The 18,557-nt window shown below is 39.1% G+C and overlaps 2 protein-coding genes and 1 long non-coding RNA gene across 3 annotated transcripts; all 3 read left to right on the forward strand.

Moving 5' to 3' along the window:
• Positions 879 to 3,554, forward strand: LOC18772537 (pentatricopeptide repeat-containing protein At5g65570). Its single transcript, XM_007206797.2, has one exon. The coding sequence runs from the start codon at positions 1,223 to 1,225 to the stop codon at positions 3,356 to 3,358; it is 2,136 nt and encodes a 711-aa protein (XP_007206859.2). The 5' UTR covers positions 879 to 1,222; the 3' UTR covers positions 3,359 to 3,554.
• LOC109949725 (spore coat protein SP60-like) lies at positions 3,516 to 7,728 on the forward strand. Its single transcript, XM_020565835.1, has 2 exons — positions 3,516 to 3,576; positions 7,394 to 7,728. Exons 1-2 carry the CDS (start codon positions 3,516 to 3,518, stop codon positions 7,726 to 7,728), a joined length of 396 nt encoding a protein of 131 aa, XP_020421424.1.
• LOC109949938 lies at positions 8,822 to 11,340 on the forward strand. Its single transcript, XR_002272259.1, has 3 exons — positions 8,822 to 9,060; positions 9,941 to 10,004; positions 10,889 to 11,340. It is a non-coding gene; the product is annotated as an uncharacterized LOC109949938 (long non-coding RNA).

Raw genomic sequence — 18,557 nt, forward strand, 5'->3', positions numbered from 1 at the left:
CTCTTTTCAAAGCCATAAAAGAAAGAAGTTATTGTTTTGGCAGATAAGAACCATCAATAATCAGCTTTCATGGGGGTCTTTTCCTTGTTTTTCTGAAAAAAAAAAGACCAACTCTCTTTGTTCTCTGTTTGTTCCTTGTAAAGAGAAAGAACACAATCTGTCATGATGGTAAGTTTGCTTTTCCTATTGAACAACTCCCTTGCTCCCTACTTATCTCTTGGAAAGGCCACCTGTTTTGGTGCAGAGCTTTTCTGTATATATAAAAAGGGATTTTGATCTTTTTGCTGCAAAAATTTGGAGAAGTCTTCCTTTTATAACTGCCTTCATTAACTCTCTATCAACTCCTCTGTGATAGTTGAAATTTTTGACTTTTCAAAGTCAGGCAGTCACGTGGGCCTTTTCTGGGAAAACATTCTTTAGTGAGAAAAGATCTACTGATTTGCTTCTGAGATCAAGTGGCGAGAATTCTTCAGAAGCTGAGCCTAATCCCATTTTTTTTTAGAGGTTTGTCGACCTGCTTGGTGATGAATTGCCATTTAATTGACAATTTTATTTTATTTATTGTTGTTGTTTTTAAACCTCTGCCACTGTGAAAAAACATGGGCCTCTAATGGTGATTGGACAACTTTCTGGAGTAAAGGCCCATTCTTTTGTTTTTTTTTTTCTGTTTTGTGGGCTTCTTCATAAAGATGGGCTGGCGCGTGGAATTCTTAGGCCCAAACACTAACAACCTTCTTTCTAACATTCTCTTTTGGACTTTCTCCTTTCTTCTCATGACAAGTGTCACTTTTCTTACACTTAATACAATGTTATTAATGCATCACACAAGTTATTTTTTGTTTTCCAAATTTACCCTTATTAAATGTATTAGCTTTTTTTTTTTCCCAATTGCTCTAAATATTTTTGCAACTTTCTTACTTCCTTATTATATCTCAAGTTCAAATCCCACGGTATCATAATTTAGTGTGCACGTAAGAAATCCCCATTTTCTATAGTTTAGATTATTGCTTATACTAAAAAAAAAAACTTGTTAATATTATCTCCACATAGTAACCGTAATAAGTTCGGTAACGCATTCGTCAAATGAGCATTCTATCAAACAGATAATAGGCATAATTGATTTTTCGGACCTTTTAGTAACCAACCATTCAAAAAAAAAAAAAAGGGAAGAGACTAGGCCGTTGGCTTGCCCAAGCTTTCGAATTTGCTCATAAACTATGAAATGACTGTACGCAGACGAAGCCAACTTAACCACCTCAAGTACTTGACATCTACTGCTCAAAGCTGCTTTGACGCCTCATTCAAGAACACAAGACTCACAGAGGCCTCTCAGTTTTATTCTTCTCTGGTTCAACAATGTCTACACACAAGGTCGTTACTAGACGTGGGAATTGTTCAAACCCATATGATCAAATTCGGTTATATACACCTCCATATAGGCAATAAGCTTATTGATGCGAGTTTAAAGTGTGGTAGCATTAGCTATGCCCGCAAACTGTTTGATGAGTTGCCTAACAGGCATATAGTCATGTGGAATTCAATGATCTCTTCTTATATTAGCCATAAAAAGAGCAAGGAAGGAATTGGGTTGTATGAGAGGATGGTCTTAGATGGAGTGTACCCCGATGAATACACATTTTCGTGTGTTTTCAAGGCTTTTTCTAACCTGGGACTTATTAATGAAGGGCGGAGAGCTCATGGGTTGTCAGTGGTTTTGGGTCTAGAAGTTTCGAATGTGTTTGTTGGTAGTGCCCTTGTTGATATGTATGCTAAGTTTGGTAGAATGAAGGATGCCCGGCTGGTGTCAAACCGTGTTGTGGACAAGGATGTTGTTTTGTTTACGGCGTTAATTGTTGGTTACTCTCAGCAAGGTGATAATGGTGAAGCTCTAGAGGTTTTTGGAAGCATGATTAACCAAGGAATTAAGGCTAATGCGTATACGTTTGCTAGTATCTTGATCACTTGTGGGAATTTAGAGGATTTAACTAATGGTAAATTGGTCCATGGTCTTGTTATCAAGTCTGGTTATGAACCCGCTGTGGCTTCACAGACTTCACTCCTAACTATGTATGCTAGGTGTGGGTTGATTGATGATTCTCTAAGGATTTTCAAAAGATTTCCAAATCCAAACCACGTAACTTGGACATCTCTTATTGTGGGACTTGTACGAAACGGCAGAGAAGAATTAGCTTTGAAAAAGTTCAGAAAAATGATCTGCAAGTCAATAGTTCCGAATTCTTTCACGTTGTCTAGTGCCCTCCAGGCATGCTCAAACCTTGCTATGATTGATGAAGGAAGACAAATCCATGCCATGGTGACAAAATTTGGATTGGATAGAGATGTATATGCCGGTGCTGCTCTCGTGAATTTGTATGGGAAATGCGGAAGTACAGAGATGGCAAGGTCTGTGTTTGATGCCTTAATTGATATTGATGTGGTATCCATGAACTCCATGATATATAGTTATGCCCAGAATGGATTTGGGCATGAAGCGCTAGAACTTTTTAATAGTATGAAAGAATTGGGACTTGAACCAAATGAAGTAACAATTTTGAGTGTTCTCTTGGCATGCAACAATTCGGGATTAGTTCACGAAGGATGCCAAATCTTTGCTACTATTACGAATAATCAAACTATCGAGTTGACAAGAGATCACTATGCTTGCATGGTTGATTTGCTGGGCCGTTCTGGGAGACTTGAAGAGGCCGAAGCGCTAGTAAAACAAGTCAGAAATCCAGATGTAGTCTTATGGAGGACACTGCTAAGTGCATGTAAGCTTCATGGAGAGGTAGAGATGGCAGAAAGAGCTGTAAATAAAGTGCTTGAACTTGCTCCAGGTGACGAGGGGTCTCATATCCTGTTGACAAACGTTTATGCTTCAACTGGTAATTGGAGTCAAGTTATTGGGATAAAAAGCACAATGAGGGATTTAAAGTTTAAGAAGAATCCTGCAATGAGTTGGGTTGATGTGGATAGGGAGGTCCACACTTTCATGGCTGGAGATTTGTCCCATCGAAGATCTAGAGAGATAAATGAAACTTTAGAAAAATTGATTGAGAAGGTAAAACTGTTGGGTTATGTTCCTGATACAAGATTTGTGTTGCAGGATTTGGATGAGGAGCTAAAGAAGAGGTCTTTGTACTATCACAGCGAGAAGCTAGCCATTTCGTTTGCTCTGTTGGTGAGTAGTAATAAAAATACCATTATCAGGATATTTAAGAACCTTAGAGTTTGTGGGGACTGTCATTCCTGGATAAAATTTGTAACCAAAGTTAGTAGTAGAGAAATAATTGCTCGGGATGCCAAGAGATTCCATCATTTTAAGGATGGACTTTGTTCCTGTGGAGACTATTGGTGAATACAATTCAGATGCATTGAAGGTCCCATGTGAAGCTGTAGTCAGTTTTACTGTTAGATTGTCTAGGCTGTTGATCTTGTCTGCTGATTGATTCACCAACAGTTTGTTTGCCTTTAATTAATCACTTTAAGTTCCCCGTGTTGGAAGTTGCTCCCAAATGTATCTTCATGGATGCACACTCTTGGTATATGACACATTCAAGGGTCTTGGAAATGAAGGTACTTAATTGAATTACAAAAGGATTTGTGTTTTCAAGATGAAATAGCAAAATTAATATGAAAAGTTTGCTATCCTCAGTTTTTGTCAAGGAAATTCACACCAAATATGGATTATTGATGACAAAATTCCTAAGTTCCATATGCGTTGTGTTAACTAGCAATTGTACGGGCCAATTAGTAGTATAGCAAGACAAGAACGAGGTTCTACCCCCGAGGACTGAGAAGTTAAGATTAATTATGTACTTAGATTATCCAATTCTAGAAACAAGAAGTTAAGTCTAAAACAGAATTTAAAGTCAGATTGCTTGTGATTGTGAAAACAAATGAAGCAAAATGAAATTGGAATTTGAAGTGAGAGTGCATGTGAACAAAATGAAATTGCAAACAAAGCAAGTAAACAAGTGTAATAAACAGTGGTTTTGAAGGTTGTTAAACAGATTTGGAGACAAGGGTATTCGATTCACTATAACCTATGTTGCATCGATACGGATACGGGTACGGTGATACGATACGATACGCCGATATGGCAAATCTCTAAAAAGTAGGATAAGATACGGCGATTAAAATAATATAAATATAAAAATTATAAATATATAAACATATATATGTAAAATTATATATATAGCGTCTCCGCATGCGCTTCGGCGCTTGCGAGAGGCCTTTTTTTTTTAAATTTATTTTTATTTTAGAATTAAAAAAGATAATGGGTAGTTGTGTTCCATAAAAATAGGATCCATTATCTGATTTTTCTTTTAATTTTAATTTTTTTAAATATGAAAAAGTGTGAATTTACCATATTATCCTCATTTAATTAATAATTTCAATTCTTAATGTTTGCATTAATCAAGGTCATTTTCCGGTATTTGGAATGTTTCACCATTCTCTGCCTTTTGCTTTATATATATAGATAATTAGCATTTTGGGCCTTTTTTTTGTGGTTCCTTATGTTTTTCTAGACCATATATGACTTGTTTTAGTGCTTGGGCTCGGCCTAAATGAATGCCTCAGAATTGAAAAGGTATAAAACAATTTTTTTAACAAAGGCCACCAAACATGCAACTAAAACGGTGCGTATTATAATTAGGGCACCTAACATCATCTTCTTCACTAGTTAGCCGCCTCTTATTCGCACAGTAACTGTCTGCAACTGCAGATTTGTAGCAGCTACAAGCGCAAGTAAGTTCTTTTCTTCTTCATTCTTCCTTCTTCCTCCTTCGTCCTTCTTCTTCTTCTTCTCTTTTAATTGCCGTCAAAGTTACACAACGTATTGGGACAATATCGCTAGCATATCATGACCATATCAATGGAGTATCGGAGCCGTATCGTAAAGTCAACATACCAGAAAAGCCTACGATATGCCATGTGGCGTATCGGATATGTATCGATGCCATATCGTATTGGCGCCGTATCAGATATTAGCATACGCCAAAAATCTGGCGTATCGGTGCAACAGAGACTATAACAATCCAATTCTAAGTTATAAGGATTCAAGTGACAAGTCTAATTCAGATTCAAAGATTGATTAAAGTATGATTAAGCCATGGTGTCTGGTCCTAACCTTGTATTCCTAATTCCCTAATTAAGTCCTTGTTGTCGAACTTAAATTAAGCATAAGAAATCCATTAAGCATAGAAGAATGTTTTAAACAACCAAGCATATATCTAATCCCTATTATCAAATGTCCATACATACTCATCTTATTCATAGTTCAATTGAAACACAAGTATATGGTGTCTGCTTTAGTTTCAACCAAAATACACATATCTTAATGGTAGCTGGGAATTTAGATTAGCATATAGGCAGGTAGACATAATGAATAAGATCATGAATCTTGAATCAAACTTGAAACTTAAAAATATGGATTTAGCTACTCATAATGCCAAAATAACATGAACGAAATTGAGAAAACATAATGAATACAATAGGAATAGAAAAATCCTTTTATGAAGTTCTTGTGGTGTCCAATGCTTCTCTAAGAGCTTTTCCATGCCTAATGCTTCTCCAAAAGCTTCTCCATGTCTAGAAGAATGTATGAAGGTTAATGAGGTGATTTGGGATGAGTTTGGTTGAGTGATGACAGCTGAGGAAGAGGAAATTCGTAAGGGAATGGAAGGAAGGCTTGCTGGGACAATTTTGGTGATTTGGGGCTGTTTAGAGTGTTAGGTTGATTGCTGGAGTGTTTGGGGTTGTGAGAGTGTTTGAGGGTGATTTCTGAATGTGTTTGGGAAATGATGGGAGTGTGGAGGATGACGTGATTTGTGGGAGTGTGAATCCTAGGAAGGAAGTGAGAAATCTGAATTGAGTATGACTTCCACCTACAACACCCACTTCACCAACCCTACCCAACACACCAATGCAATAGAAAATCAGTTTCTTTTCTTATTTAGTTGTTTCACTTCACCAACAAATTCCACTAGAAACCATAGCTCATGCATAGCTCATCATGACCAAGCAACAATCAGCTCATCTGTAGGTCAACATGACCAGCAACTTCATGGACTCGCGAATTGGGCTTCCCTTAAGGAACTGATGACTTTGAGCCATCCATCTTGAAGTTCAGAATGTAATCTTTCCAACCACATTATTTGGGCCAATCCAAGGTCGGAGGAAGGAGTTAAGGTTGAAACGAATTGCTAACTCAATCTGCATGTTTTTGCACCATTTTGCATGTTTTCCTATCCAAAGCCATCATTTCTACCTAAAGCTAAATTAAATGAATGACAAAGATGAGAGAAATTAAAAGCACAAGTTTAACTCAAAAACATAACCAAATCATGAGTTAGAAGGGTGCAAAATGGTATATAATAATGCACTGATCAATATGTCCTTGTTTTCGGTCCTTTGCACATTTAACCAATTCTACTTTGCATTCTGCACATATGCTTATAACATGAATTGATCGGTTGATTGAGCTTTTCTAATTTATAATTGATTACTTTTCTATTTAATTAATAATTCAACAGCTGCATTGCAAGCTATAGATAAATTATTTTGTCCATGCGGTTGTATTCACTATTAATGACATGTAAGGACCCAAGTAGAAATCTGTTGAATGTAGAGATGAGTCCATTGCTAATTGATAATACAAAGAGTTTTGGAGAATAATTATAGGTTGAAAACACCAAATGTCATTAAATTGTCAAATTAAAGAAACCCATTGATAATCAAGTAGGGTACATGAGAGAGCGTTCTCTACAAGAAATTTTTCTTCTGTTCAGTTCGTTTTCCTACTATGTTTTCCTTCATTTTTATACATCGGATGCATAAATGAGCGATGCTTTGTATTCATAGAGATCTTGAGATGAATTCAATACATGAGCACCCCAAATAGCGAAATGATATGAACAGCTACCATGGCAACAAAATTGTGTCCACTTGTGTGTTGGCGTGACTTGTGGACTGTTGACTTTCATTCCTTACACACTAAGGATTCCCATTATAATTATGTTTGATTTACTTTAATTCTTGATTTCCTACTGTAAATAGAAATTTGAATTTATTATTTACTTGCCCATTAAAGTTCCGTTGTATTACAAATATGACCTCCTACAAGGAGAAGAATACAGAAAATTCCTACAAACACATATTCTCTCATAGTTCTCATATTTTAGCATGGTATCAGAGCAGCGATCTTGAAATTGCTGACTCTAGTTTCCAACCGCCGCTGCCGCTATGGGGTTTGATGATTTTTTTCAACCCTCATGGAGGTAGCACCGTTGATGACTCGTTCTCTCCTTCTCAACCAACCATAGCCGAGTTGAGTGCCCAGGTGGTTTAGCTCCTACAGACTTCTACTCTGAACCCGATCTTGACTCAGGATCCTATTTTGATGACCTTGAACCCGATCCTGAATCAGGCTCCTATTTTGAAGACCCCAAATCCAATCCTGAATCAGGATCTTATTTTGACTACGCCGAATCCGATCCTGAATCAGGATCCTATTTTGACGACTGCGAACCTGATCCTGAATCAAGATCCTATTTTGATGACCCTGACCTCGACTACGATGATGACCCTGACCTCGACTACGACGACGATGACCCCGACTCCGATGACGACCCCGATCCTGAATCTGTCTATGATTTAGATCTAGATCCCGACTTCGACTCCGATCCTGGCTCAGGCTTAGATCCCGATCCGAATTCCAACTAAACTTGTATCCTATGCATCTTCCGCTGCGCAAATTATGACTTCCCAACTAACGACCCCGATACATGAACGAGATTGTGCATACTGTGGTGATCCAAGACACACTCGTGAGACTTATTTTAAATTGCATGGCTACCCCGAATGGTGGGCTACTCTCAAAGATCGAACACAACCTGATACGACCCATAATGATACTGGTTATGGAATCCATTCTTTGGATAAGAGTGATTCCATGAGCTGGATAATTGATTCTGGTGCAACTGATCATATGACGTTTGATCTTGATGATTTTCTAAATACTACCCAACCCTGATGAACTTGTATTGCTAACGCCAATGGAGTTAATTATCCTGTGATAGGGGCAGGCACGTTGCACTCTCACCCTCTCTCTCACTGTCTAATACTTTACTTGTTCCCTCTTTATCCAATAAATTAATGTCAGTTAGTCAGCTTACTGAACAATTGAATTGTTGTATACTCAATTTTTGTTTGCTTCAGGATATTCACACTAAGGAGATTCTTGGTCGTGGCACTAAGAGAGGGGGCCTATATTATGTAGATGACTTCAGTCCTGGCATGGCTAACAGTGTGACGCATCCCTTTGATAGCAAACAAAAGCAAATCTGGTTGTGACACCGTCGATTGGGACATCCATCTTTTACTTATATGAAACATCATATACCAGATTTATTCTCAGGTTTAAAGACTCCGACTTCACATGTGATACTTGTATTTTGGCCAAGAGTCACCGTGTGCCATATCCGTTAAGTACGAACAAGTGTGTAACACCCCGACTCTAAATTACGTGATTTTTAAATTTAGTAAAGTGAAATTACGGAAATACCCTTGGGTGAGGGGCATTTTGGTCATTTTCCTATTCGGGAAGAATTTGGGCCAGTGACTGGTATTTTTGGGTAGGTGGTACTGAGACGAGTCCGTAGACACGTAGTGGGCTCGATTTGGAATTGTAACGAGAAAGTTACGGGCCCAAAACCTGCAGTGGCAAAGTTGTAAATAATTTGAAAATTAGTTTGGGCAAATTACGAAACTGTCCCCGGCTATTCCTTCTTCTTCCTCCCGCATGACCCGAACCTTCTCTCTCTCGGTTTCTCTGTCTCTCCCCGACCCGCACTCTCTCTCTCTCCTCGGAACTTCCAACTCCGACCACCACAAGGGACGGCACCGGTCCCAATCAAACCGCAGTGAAGCCCCGACCTCAGCCCGGTCCATTTCCCCGTCGGAAACCACGAAAAACAGCCGGAACTTCGACTAGTTTTAACCGAATTTTTCCCTGCGTTGCACCGCCGCCTCTGCCACCCGTTCCAGGTAACCAAGGTGGGTTTTCTTCCTCTTTTCAGATGCTCTAGCTGGTGTTGGCCTAGGTTTGGATCGATTTTTGAGAATTGGATTGAATTTGGAAGTTAGGGTTTCGGTTGGTTTTCAATTTGAAAATCCGGCCGGTTGCCGGCCAAATTGGACTTAGCCCTAGTTGAATAAGTTGCTCCCCTTGTTGAGTAGAAGCTGTAGCCGGAAGGATGGCCTGAAATTTTGAGAATTTTCCGGCAGTGGTATCGCTTTCGGCCACCACGCGCTGCCGGCGCGTGTGGCGGCTCGTGGGGTAGGGTAAAAATCTGACATTTAGGTCCGTTGCAATCTTTGTATTGTCACGTGCGCGTAGACGTGCTCGGATGTTAATTTGGACGTCGTTTGACTATCGAACGGAGTTTCGCATATTGTGCATTACTCGGGTTCGATAGGTTCCGATCGTTAGACCACTTCCAATTTCAAGTATATTGATCTGGACATTCCTAGGATCGTGTTGGAGTCGACGGATCGTAAAACGGAGTCCCGGTTACTCCGAAATTGCCAACCCTAGGTCTAGGTTTTTGTAACCGTCCGATTGTACGATCGTGAGCGATCCAACCGTTCGATCTGGACCAAACTTGCAGGACGTGGTCTCAGACCTCGTAAGACCTTTAGGAACTTCAGAATCGTGAAACGGAGGTCATGGGTCCCGTGGGCCCGGTTGACCCGAAATTGGGAAATTTGACCGTCGGTTGACCAAGTGTCTTCCAAAGTAATTCCATCGTCCGAATGGAGTAGACGGATCTTAGGATACCTCGTTTTATGTGCACGCCCCGGAGATTTATCATTTAATTTGATAATTCCGTTTTCAGTGTTTCTATACTAATTTAAGGTTCGTATTTCGAATTAGGTGCTCTGACCGCACCTACTCAGCAGGCAGGACACCCTCAGGATCAGGCAGTCTGGGACTACTTGTGAGTGGACTTTGTTTTCAACCTATAAACATGGTTTTATGATGGAATTTGTTATGCATATGAATTTAATGGCTTATTGAAGTTCATGTTATATTTAATAGTTGAACTTATTGTTTTAGTAAGCTATTGGCATATATTTTGGGTTTTGGCATATTAAGTATCTTGAGTATGTATTTATGGATTTGGAAACTTTCTATATATGTTTGACTATGTGTGGGGTACTTGGGTTGTTGAAATGAGATTTTGGAAAGTGATATGTATAGAATGTCAGTTTGGAGTGCTATTAGCACCACCCTTTTGTACCTCCCCGGATTTGGAACTTGAGATACTTGGAAATGTCGGAACCCGGGGCATCCTTGACGGGATGTCGCTATAGACCCTTGATTGGGTAGTCTGCGGGCGTAGGACTGTTTTCAGACGTACAGCTTTGAGGATGTCGGCTGTACGTGCTAGCTGAGAGTTAGTCCCCCGGCTAGACGGCTCGTTCCCTAGTCACATGATGAATTGAGGACTCTTCGTAAAGACTCTGCCAGGGTGACTAGTCAAACAATCCCCCGGTTGGATTGTTTCCCCGGTACAATTAAGTATGGTTATATTATACTATCTATACATATTTATTCCTTCATTCTTGTTTGTCGGTGAGGATACTTCCCCGCCGGTCGTACCAATGGGTGCGTCTTTTGAGAGTTTCATGATTTTATAAAGGATGGTTTATGGAATTCGGTTTCGACATGGATGCGATTTTATATATAAATATATGTTGATTACGATGATTGAGATGCATTGATTTTCTGCATGGTTTTATAATGGTGGGGTTATAGTATATTGTTTTACACTGAACTCTATTTTTGTCCACTCACATTTCTCTGTTTTGCGCCCCCTAGACAGTAGTTGACTGAGCTTCGTCGCTGAACCCGACCGTCTGTTCCCGACGCACGAGACCTTGTAGGAACTTTCTCTTGTTTTCAATTCTGTTAACTTTCGTTCTGTTGTAACCGAATTCCTTAGATATGCTCTGTTATCACCAATGTTCGGGTTTGTTTTTTTGGAGGCCGGAGGTTCTTGTAGTAAACTGTTTAAGTGTCTTGAAAGCTTGCTGCCTGTTGTTTGTGTAAATGTAAATTTTGTACAGGTTGAAGTTTTGGGAATGTTAACTGTACAAGGGAGACTCTGCCAAATTTTTGGTAGCACGTCTCGGTTTTAATTAAGTGGGCCCGGCATCAGGGTGATGTCGGTAAAAAAGACGGGACTCGTTCCGGGTTCCGAGGAATTTTCGGGGCGGGTCCTGTCAAGTGTACTACTCCGTTTATGTTAATTCACTCTGATGTCTGGGGACCTTCACCTATCATTACTCCTTTTGGTGTTCAGTGGTTTGTCACATTCATAGATGATTGTGCACGGATGACATGGCTTTATTTGCTAAAGAATAAAAATGAAGTGTTTTCTCATTTTCAGTCCTTCCACAAACAGATAAAAACTCAGTTCAATGCTCAAATACAAATTCTTCGCTAAGACAATGGTGGAGAATTTGTCAATCATGACTTTCAGGCTTACTTCCAACAATATGGAATTATCCATGAGACGACTTGTCCTCAGACACCACAACAAAATGGTGTTGCAGAACGAAGGAATCGACATCTTCTTGAAACCACCCGAGCACTTCTGATCGGCGCTTATGTTCCTCACCATCACTGGGATGATGCTATTGTCACCGCAGTTCACTTGATCAACCACATGCCTTTTGGTGTATTGACCTTTAAACTCCATTACAAGTGCTTGGGCAACACAGACCCCTGCCCTATGTTTTGGTACTCACATCCCAAATCTTTGGATGTGTGGCCTTTGTTCATCTCCACAAAAATCAACGTAGCAAACTTGATCCCTGTGCGCTTTGTTGTGTTTTTGTGGGTTATGTCACTCATCAGAAAGACTACCGTTGTTATCACCTTCCGACCCGACGTACCTATGTCACTTTGAATGTGACCTTTTTAGAATCTGAGATGTTCTTCCATGACCCATCATCCAATTCTACGCGTCAGGGGGAGATACGAAGTGAAGAGCAGAATTGGAGCAACTTGGAAAACGAAGAAATTCTCCTCTGTATAGAAATGATCGATCGTCCCGAGTCTGGAGCATGAGATTACTCTCTGCCAAAAAGCGATCAATCACCCATTCATAAAGATCAATCGCCTGACCCACTTGATCCTTGCGAAGATGTGTCTGATTCGAGTCCCACACCTATAGACAATACATAACAACAAGATGAAGACCCCCTTATAACTCAACAATACCACCGAACCAATCTCCTGAGAATATCCTTGAGGTAACTACTCCTACTGCACTTATGAATTTAGAGGATAAATCTATTGGATACTAATTACCTTTCAGGTAGAACCGTGGAAAGCCACCAAATCGTTATTCACTTTGTATTGGTAAGACATCAAAGTGTCCAAATGCGAATCATGTATCCACTGAGCAGCTGTTTGAACAACTCAAGGCCTTTGTGCATCAGTTGTTTGTTATTCATATCCCAACCAAGGTTGCTGAAGCATTTAAAGATCCTAAGTGGGTTCAAGCTATTAACGAAGAGATGAAAGCTCTTGAGAAGAATCAAACTTGGACACTGGAAATTTTACACGAGGAAAAAAGACTGTCATATGTAGATGGGCGTTTACCATAAAAGACAACGCTGATGGATCTATCTAGCGATACAAGGCAAGACTTGTGGCGAAAGGGTACACACAGACTTATGGTGTAAATTATGAAGAAACCCTTGCACCAATTGCAAAATTGAACACAGTCAGAGTCTTACTATTCCTCATAGCTAATTTGGACTGGCCATTTGTTTGGGCTAAAGAATTCCACACGCCAGCCAAATTGAAAACCGGCCAATAACAGAAAAACAAAAGAATGAGTCTTGTCTCCAGAAAACAGCCTAAGCGACTTTGGAAACCCATGTTTTTGCAAAAAAGTGGCAGAGGTTTAAAAACATGAAAATAACAAATAAGATTGCAATTTAATGGTAACTTAATACCAAGCAGGCCGAAAACCTCTAAAAATTGGATTAAACCCAGGTTCTAAAAAATTCTCATCACTTGATCTCAACTCCAAAAAGCAAGTCAGCAGATCTTTCTTACTAAAGAATGTTTTCTCAAAAAAGCCCCACGGGACTTCCTAACTTTGAAAAGTCAAAATTCTCAACTAAGACAGAGGAAGTGATAGGGAGTTAATGAAGTCATGTCTTACAAAAAACTTCTCCATTTTTTAGCCAGGGAAAGAAGATCAAAACCCCTCTCCATATGCACAGAAGCTCTGCACCAAAGCAGGTTATATTTCCAAGAGATAAGTAGGTTACAGTTTCAAGAGACAAGTAGGGAGCAAGGGAGTTGTTCACCAGGAAAACAAACTGACCATCATGCCAGATTGTGTTTTTTACAAGGAACAAATAGAGAACAAGAAGAGTTGGTTTTCTTTCAAGAAAAAGCAAGGAAAAAACCTCCATGAAAATTGACTGTTGATAGTTCTTCTCTGCCCGAATAATAGACTTCCCTCTTTTATGGCATTGAAAAAAGAAAAGATCTTTTGAAAGATTTGCCGCCCATTATGAAAGATTAAAAACCCCACTCCAGTATTTCCTATAAATATGAGAGAAGATGAATAGATCAAAAGACAGCCAAAAAATCAATCAAGACAAAAACTCTCAAAGTCACAACTGACAAACTCAAAAAGATCAACTGATCTCAAGATTACAGAAAGCCTTGGTCAAGCAGAACATGCACCATAGCGCAGCTCCAGCTCAGTGACCATCAATCCAGCCACTTCTGTCCTATTCAGACTAAAGAGGCCTCAATTCTGCCCGTTCAACAAGCCTTCCATGGCTCGAAATAAATTGAAGCTCTGCCAAACTCAAACGTTGGTATCGATTTCCAACTGAAATTCATCAGTTGAATGTGTTGACGATTCAATCCAGCATAGACACATCCAATCCAGCCCAGTTCAGAGCCAGCTACCCAAGCAGAAGTCGAAGTCCAACGTTTTGTTGTCTTTTTCGGAGTTGCCATTTTGCTTTTGAGTAGTGTAATAGGCAGTTCTGCCTAAACAGTTTGTCTTCTTTTTATCTATTCTGGCCAGAACTACCAATTTTGTACTGTGAAAAATTGTGAAATCCTCACCAGTCTGAGGCAAGAGAAGAACTTACTTGGGAGTTATTCCTTACCCAAATTCACAATTGCTTGTTTAAGAATCAGTAACTTGGGGCACAAGTTATCTATTTTTTAGAAGTCTGCTAGGGTTTTAAACTACTGGCAGTGGCACGCTCACGCACAAAAGAAAGTTGACTTGTTGACCATCAATGGTTGTCAAGCCAATGGGGAACTTTACCCTACCATCACAGGATTAAAATCAAAACGGGTGAACACCACTATACCAGCTTGATGTAAAGAATGTCTTCCTACATGGAGAACTCATGGAGGAGGTGTATATGGACATTCCTCCTGGATATAATACTACACAGACTGGAATAGTATGCAAATTACGAAAGACATTGTATGGACTGAAATAGTCACCACGCGCATAGTTTGGACGGTTCACCATGGCAATGAAGAACAACAGTTTCAGACAGAGTAACTCATATCATATTTTGTTCTTGAAGCATCAGAAAGAGAGGGTAACAACTTTAATAATCTGTGTTGATGACATGATTATTACTGGGAATGATAAACATGAAATATCTCAGCTACAAGACTATTTGACTACTGAATTTGAGATGAAGAATCCAGGTGGACTCAAATATTTCTTAGGGATTGAGGTGGCCCGATCACAAGAAGGCATATTTCTCTCTCAAAGGAAATATGTGTTGGACTTGTTGACAGACATAGGAATGCTAGGTTGCAAACATGGAGACACTCCTATTGTTCAGAACCATCATTTTGGAGAATACCTGGATCAAGTTCCAACTAACAAAGAAAGATACCAAAGGTTAGTGGGAAGATTGATCTACTTGTCTCATACTCGGCCAGACATTGCATATGCAGCGAGCGTCGTCAGTCAATTTATGCATTCTCTCGGATCAAGTTCCAACTAACAAAGAAAGATACCAAAGGTTAGTGGGAAGATTGATCTACTTGTCTCATACTCGGCCAGACATTGCTTATGCGATGAGCGTCGTCAGTCAATTTATGCATTCTCCGAGTGAAGATCGCATGAATGCAGTCATTCGAATACTTAGATATTTGAAGTCTGCACCCAAAAAAGGACTTATGTTCTCAAAACATGGTCATCTAAATATTGATGGTTACACAGATGCAGATTGGGCAGGAAGTATAACAGATAGGAAATCCACATCCGGTTACTTCACATTCATGGGAGGTAATTTGGTTACATGAAGAAGCAAGAAACATAAGGTGGTTACCTTATCTAGTGCTGAAGCCGAGTTCAGAGGTATGACCAAAGGAATTTGCAAACTCATTTGGTTAAAGAGGTTGCTTACTGAACTTGGGTATAAACCTACATATGTACTGAATCTCCTTTGTGACAAGGCTGCAATAGCTATTGCACATAATCCAATTCAACATGATCGCACCAAACATGTTGAGGTAGATCGACACTATATCAAACAGAAGCTCGAAGCTAAAGTGATTCAGTTTCCCCTTGTAAAGTCCGAGGATCAATTGGCGGATATTTTGACAAAGGCAATTTCCAGTAAAGCGTTCCACAATTCACTGGACCAGTTGGGCATTGGTGACCTCTATGCACCAACGTGAGGGGGAGTGTTGGCGTGACTTGTGGACCATTGACTTTCTTTCCTTACACACTAAGGATTCCCATTATAATTATATTTGATTTACTTTAATTATTGATTTCTTAAAAAGGATATGTTTATTTACGTATCCCCATTACCTTGATGTATACCCTTGAAGATATAGCCTATTTCTTGACTCCGACTACCCCTTCTCTTCAGGGGGAGAGGGGGAATGAAGAGAAGTTTCCAATGAATTAGGAGGAATTCTCCTTTATCATTCCTTTGCCATTGACGATGTTGTTGTTGTGTTTCGATCTGTCCCTACAACATTAAAACCCTAACCCTAAACATTACCTATTTCCGCTGCACTATACACATAACCTATAATCATAGCCCACCGCCGCCGTCTACCTTGATACTCACTTGAACCAAAGAGCTTCTTTGGCCTCCCCAAGAGAGATAGTACTATGGCTAAGATATGCCTTGAGAGAGCCCTGCTTCTTCAAGCTGATCCTGGGGTGCTCCATGATCAATGTATCTATTAGGAAGTACCATGTGTTGGTGTGGATCAAAGTTAATGCTCCTATTAGGAATAGAATTTATATTTTATTGTAATTTTCTAATTGGAGTAGAATTAGGAGATTTTGTACATATTTCATATTTGTACCCACTTTGTATGTAGTATACACATGTCAGTTTAAACCTTGTTGCTTTTGAGTTGGTATCAGAGCGGGTTCCGATCCGTCTCTACAATATCAAAACCCTAATCTTAAAAAATACCTATTTCCGTTGCACCTAGCCTATACACCTAAACATGTGCTGCCTACACACCTAAGCCTGCACCATCTCATATCTCTTACTGTCATTGTCGCCACCTAATCTTCTGTTGCTGTCGCCATCTATCACCATGTCGGATGTCACTGAACCTTTTGTCTATGAAATCGAGGGAAGAGAGGAGAATGGAGGAAGATAGAAGGGGAGATGGGAGGAAGAATACTGGCTTTCTCCCCCCTCAAAGTGAAAACGGTGCTTAAAGTGCAAATTTTAATATTCTTCGTCATGGACTTATACGGCAATATAATATTTTAAATACTATGGTTTGTGCCCATATTCATAATTTAGGGGATGGAAATATATAGGTTTGCATTTATATATTCCACTGCAAAATGCAAATATATTTTTATGGAAATATATAGTTAGTTGACTTTCAGATATATATTTGAACAATATAGAGCAAATGTGATTACTTTCTAATGGAAATATAGAGCTAGTTGGATTTTATATCTATATGTATAAAGTAAAAGGTTTTAATGGTTAAATTTTCAAATAACCAAAACTTGTCTTCGTTTAAGAAAAAATTTCAAAGCACAACTATTTCATTTTGGATGAGGCGGTCTGTTCACGTCACTTGTACGATCTCCTATGTGAGGGAGTTTCCTCCTCGGGCTTACGATGGTATAACCCCCAATATGCATTGAGTCTCTTTTTTGTGATAATGGTGGCACAGGTGATACATGATCGACCGCCTCATTTAGACTTTCTCCCATTCACTGCTTGAATATGATATTATTTCCAAATCGCAAACCGGCTGTTAATAAATTTAAGAAAAACACAAACACAAAACACTTCCCTAGTACTAGTAATTGCTAGTATACCCTCACCAATCACCATCTTATTTTGATAAATGTATATTTTATTGATTTGGCCTCTATGCTTAGACAACCAATGGTTTATGACTATTTTGTGATGCTTGATACAAGGGACGGATTTAGAGAATATGGAACAATAAGAATACAACAAATGGAATATGAGAAAAAAGGTGTGTACAAGGCTTTTAAAAAAGAAAAAAGAAAAAAAGAGACAACTTACAAAATAGCTGAATATAATACTCAGGATTTTAAATACATGACTCACTACTACAAAAATCGAAATACACCACGGGAATTCACCGTCGTCTAGACGGTTTTTAAACTGTCGTGAAATCGACCGCCATCTTTTGATGCATAAAACTACGACGGTAAATCACTGACGTTGTTAAGACATATTACGTCAGCTATAAAAAATAAAAATAAAAACTGATGTCTAATTACTATAAAAACAACAAAAAAGGAAAACTTTGACAACCTTAGACGACGCTTTTAGAAACATAGAAACGTCTAAAGCAGATTACATGTCAAAAACTTACCATCGTTTATAACGTCATCACCGACATTGTTAAGGCATACTACGTCATCTACAAACAAAACTGACGTCTAATTACTATAAAAACGCAAAAAAAGGAAAACTTTGACAACCTTAGACGATGCTTCCAGAAAACACAAAACGTTTAACCCTGATTACATGTCAAAAATTACACAGTCACCGACGTAACACAGATTAATCATGACCCCAAGTGTTAACTTACCGTCGTTTATAATGTCTTCCACAATGGTCCCAAAAAATAAACCGCCTTGTTAACAATATTCCATGACACCCATGTTTACTACGGACATTCAAAAGTAGTATTAACATCCATAAATGTGAAAAGACCGTAGTTATTACCACTATATGACGACGCCGTTGTGTTAGAACCGACGTCTAATTAATATAAGAAAACAGCAAAAATGCCGACTTGGATAAGCTTAGATGACGCTTTTTGGAAATCTGTGAGGTCTGAAGTAGTTAACATGTCACAATTTTTTTCTTTACCGTCTTAACATTTGGTAACCATGACCCAAATATTATGTAATGGTCGTTCAAAATCATTTTCACGGCGATTAATGGAAGTAAATCGACGTGGTTAATAAATTGAATGACAGTTATAGAAAATAAAC

This window comes from Prunus persica, chromosome G6 (genome assembly GCF_000346465.2).
Source record: "Prunus persica cultivar Lovell chromosome G6, Prunus_persica_NCBIv2, whole genome shotgun sequence".
Taxonomy (NCBI): Eukaryota; Viridiplantae; Streptophyta; class Magnoliopsida; order Rosales; family Rosaceae; genus Prunus; species Prunus persica.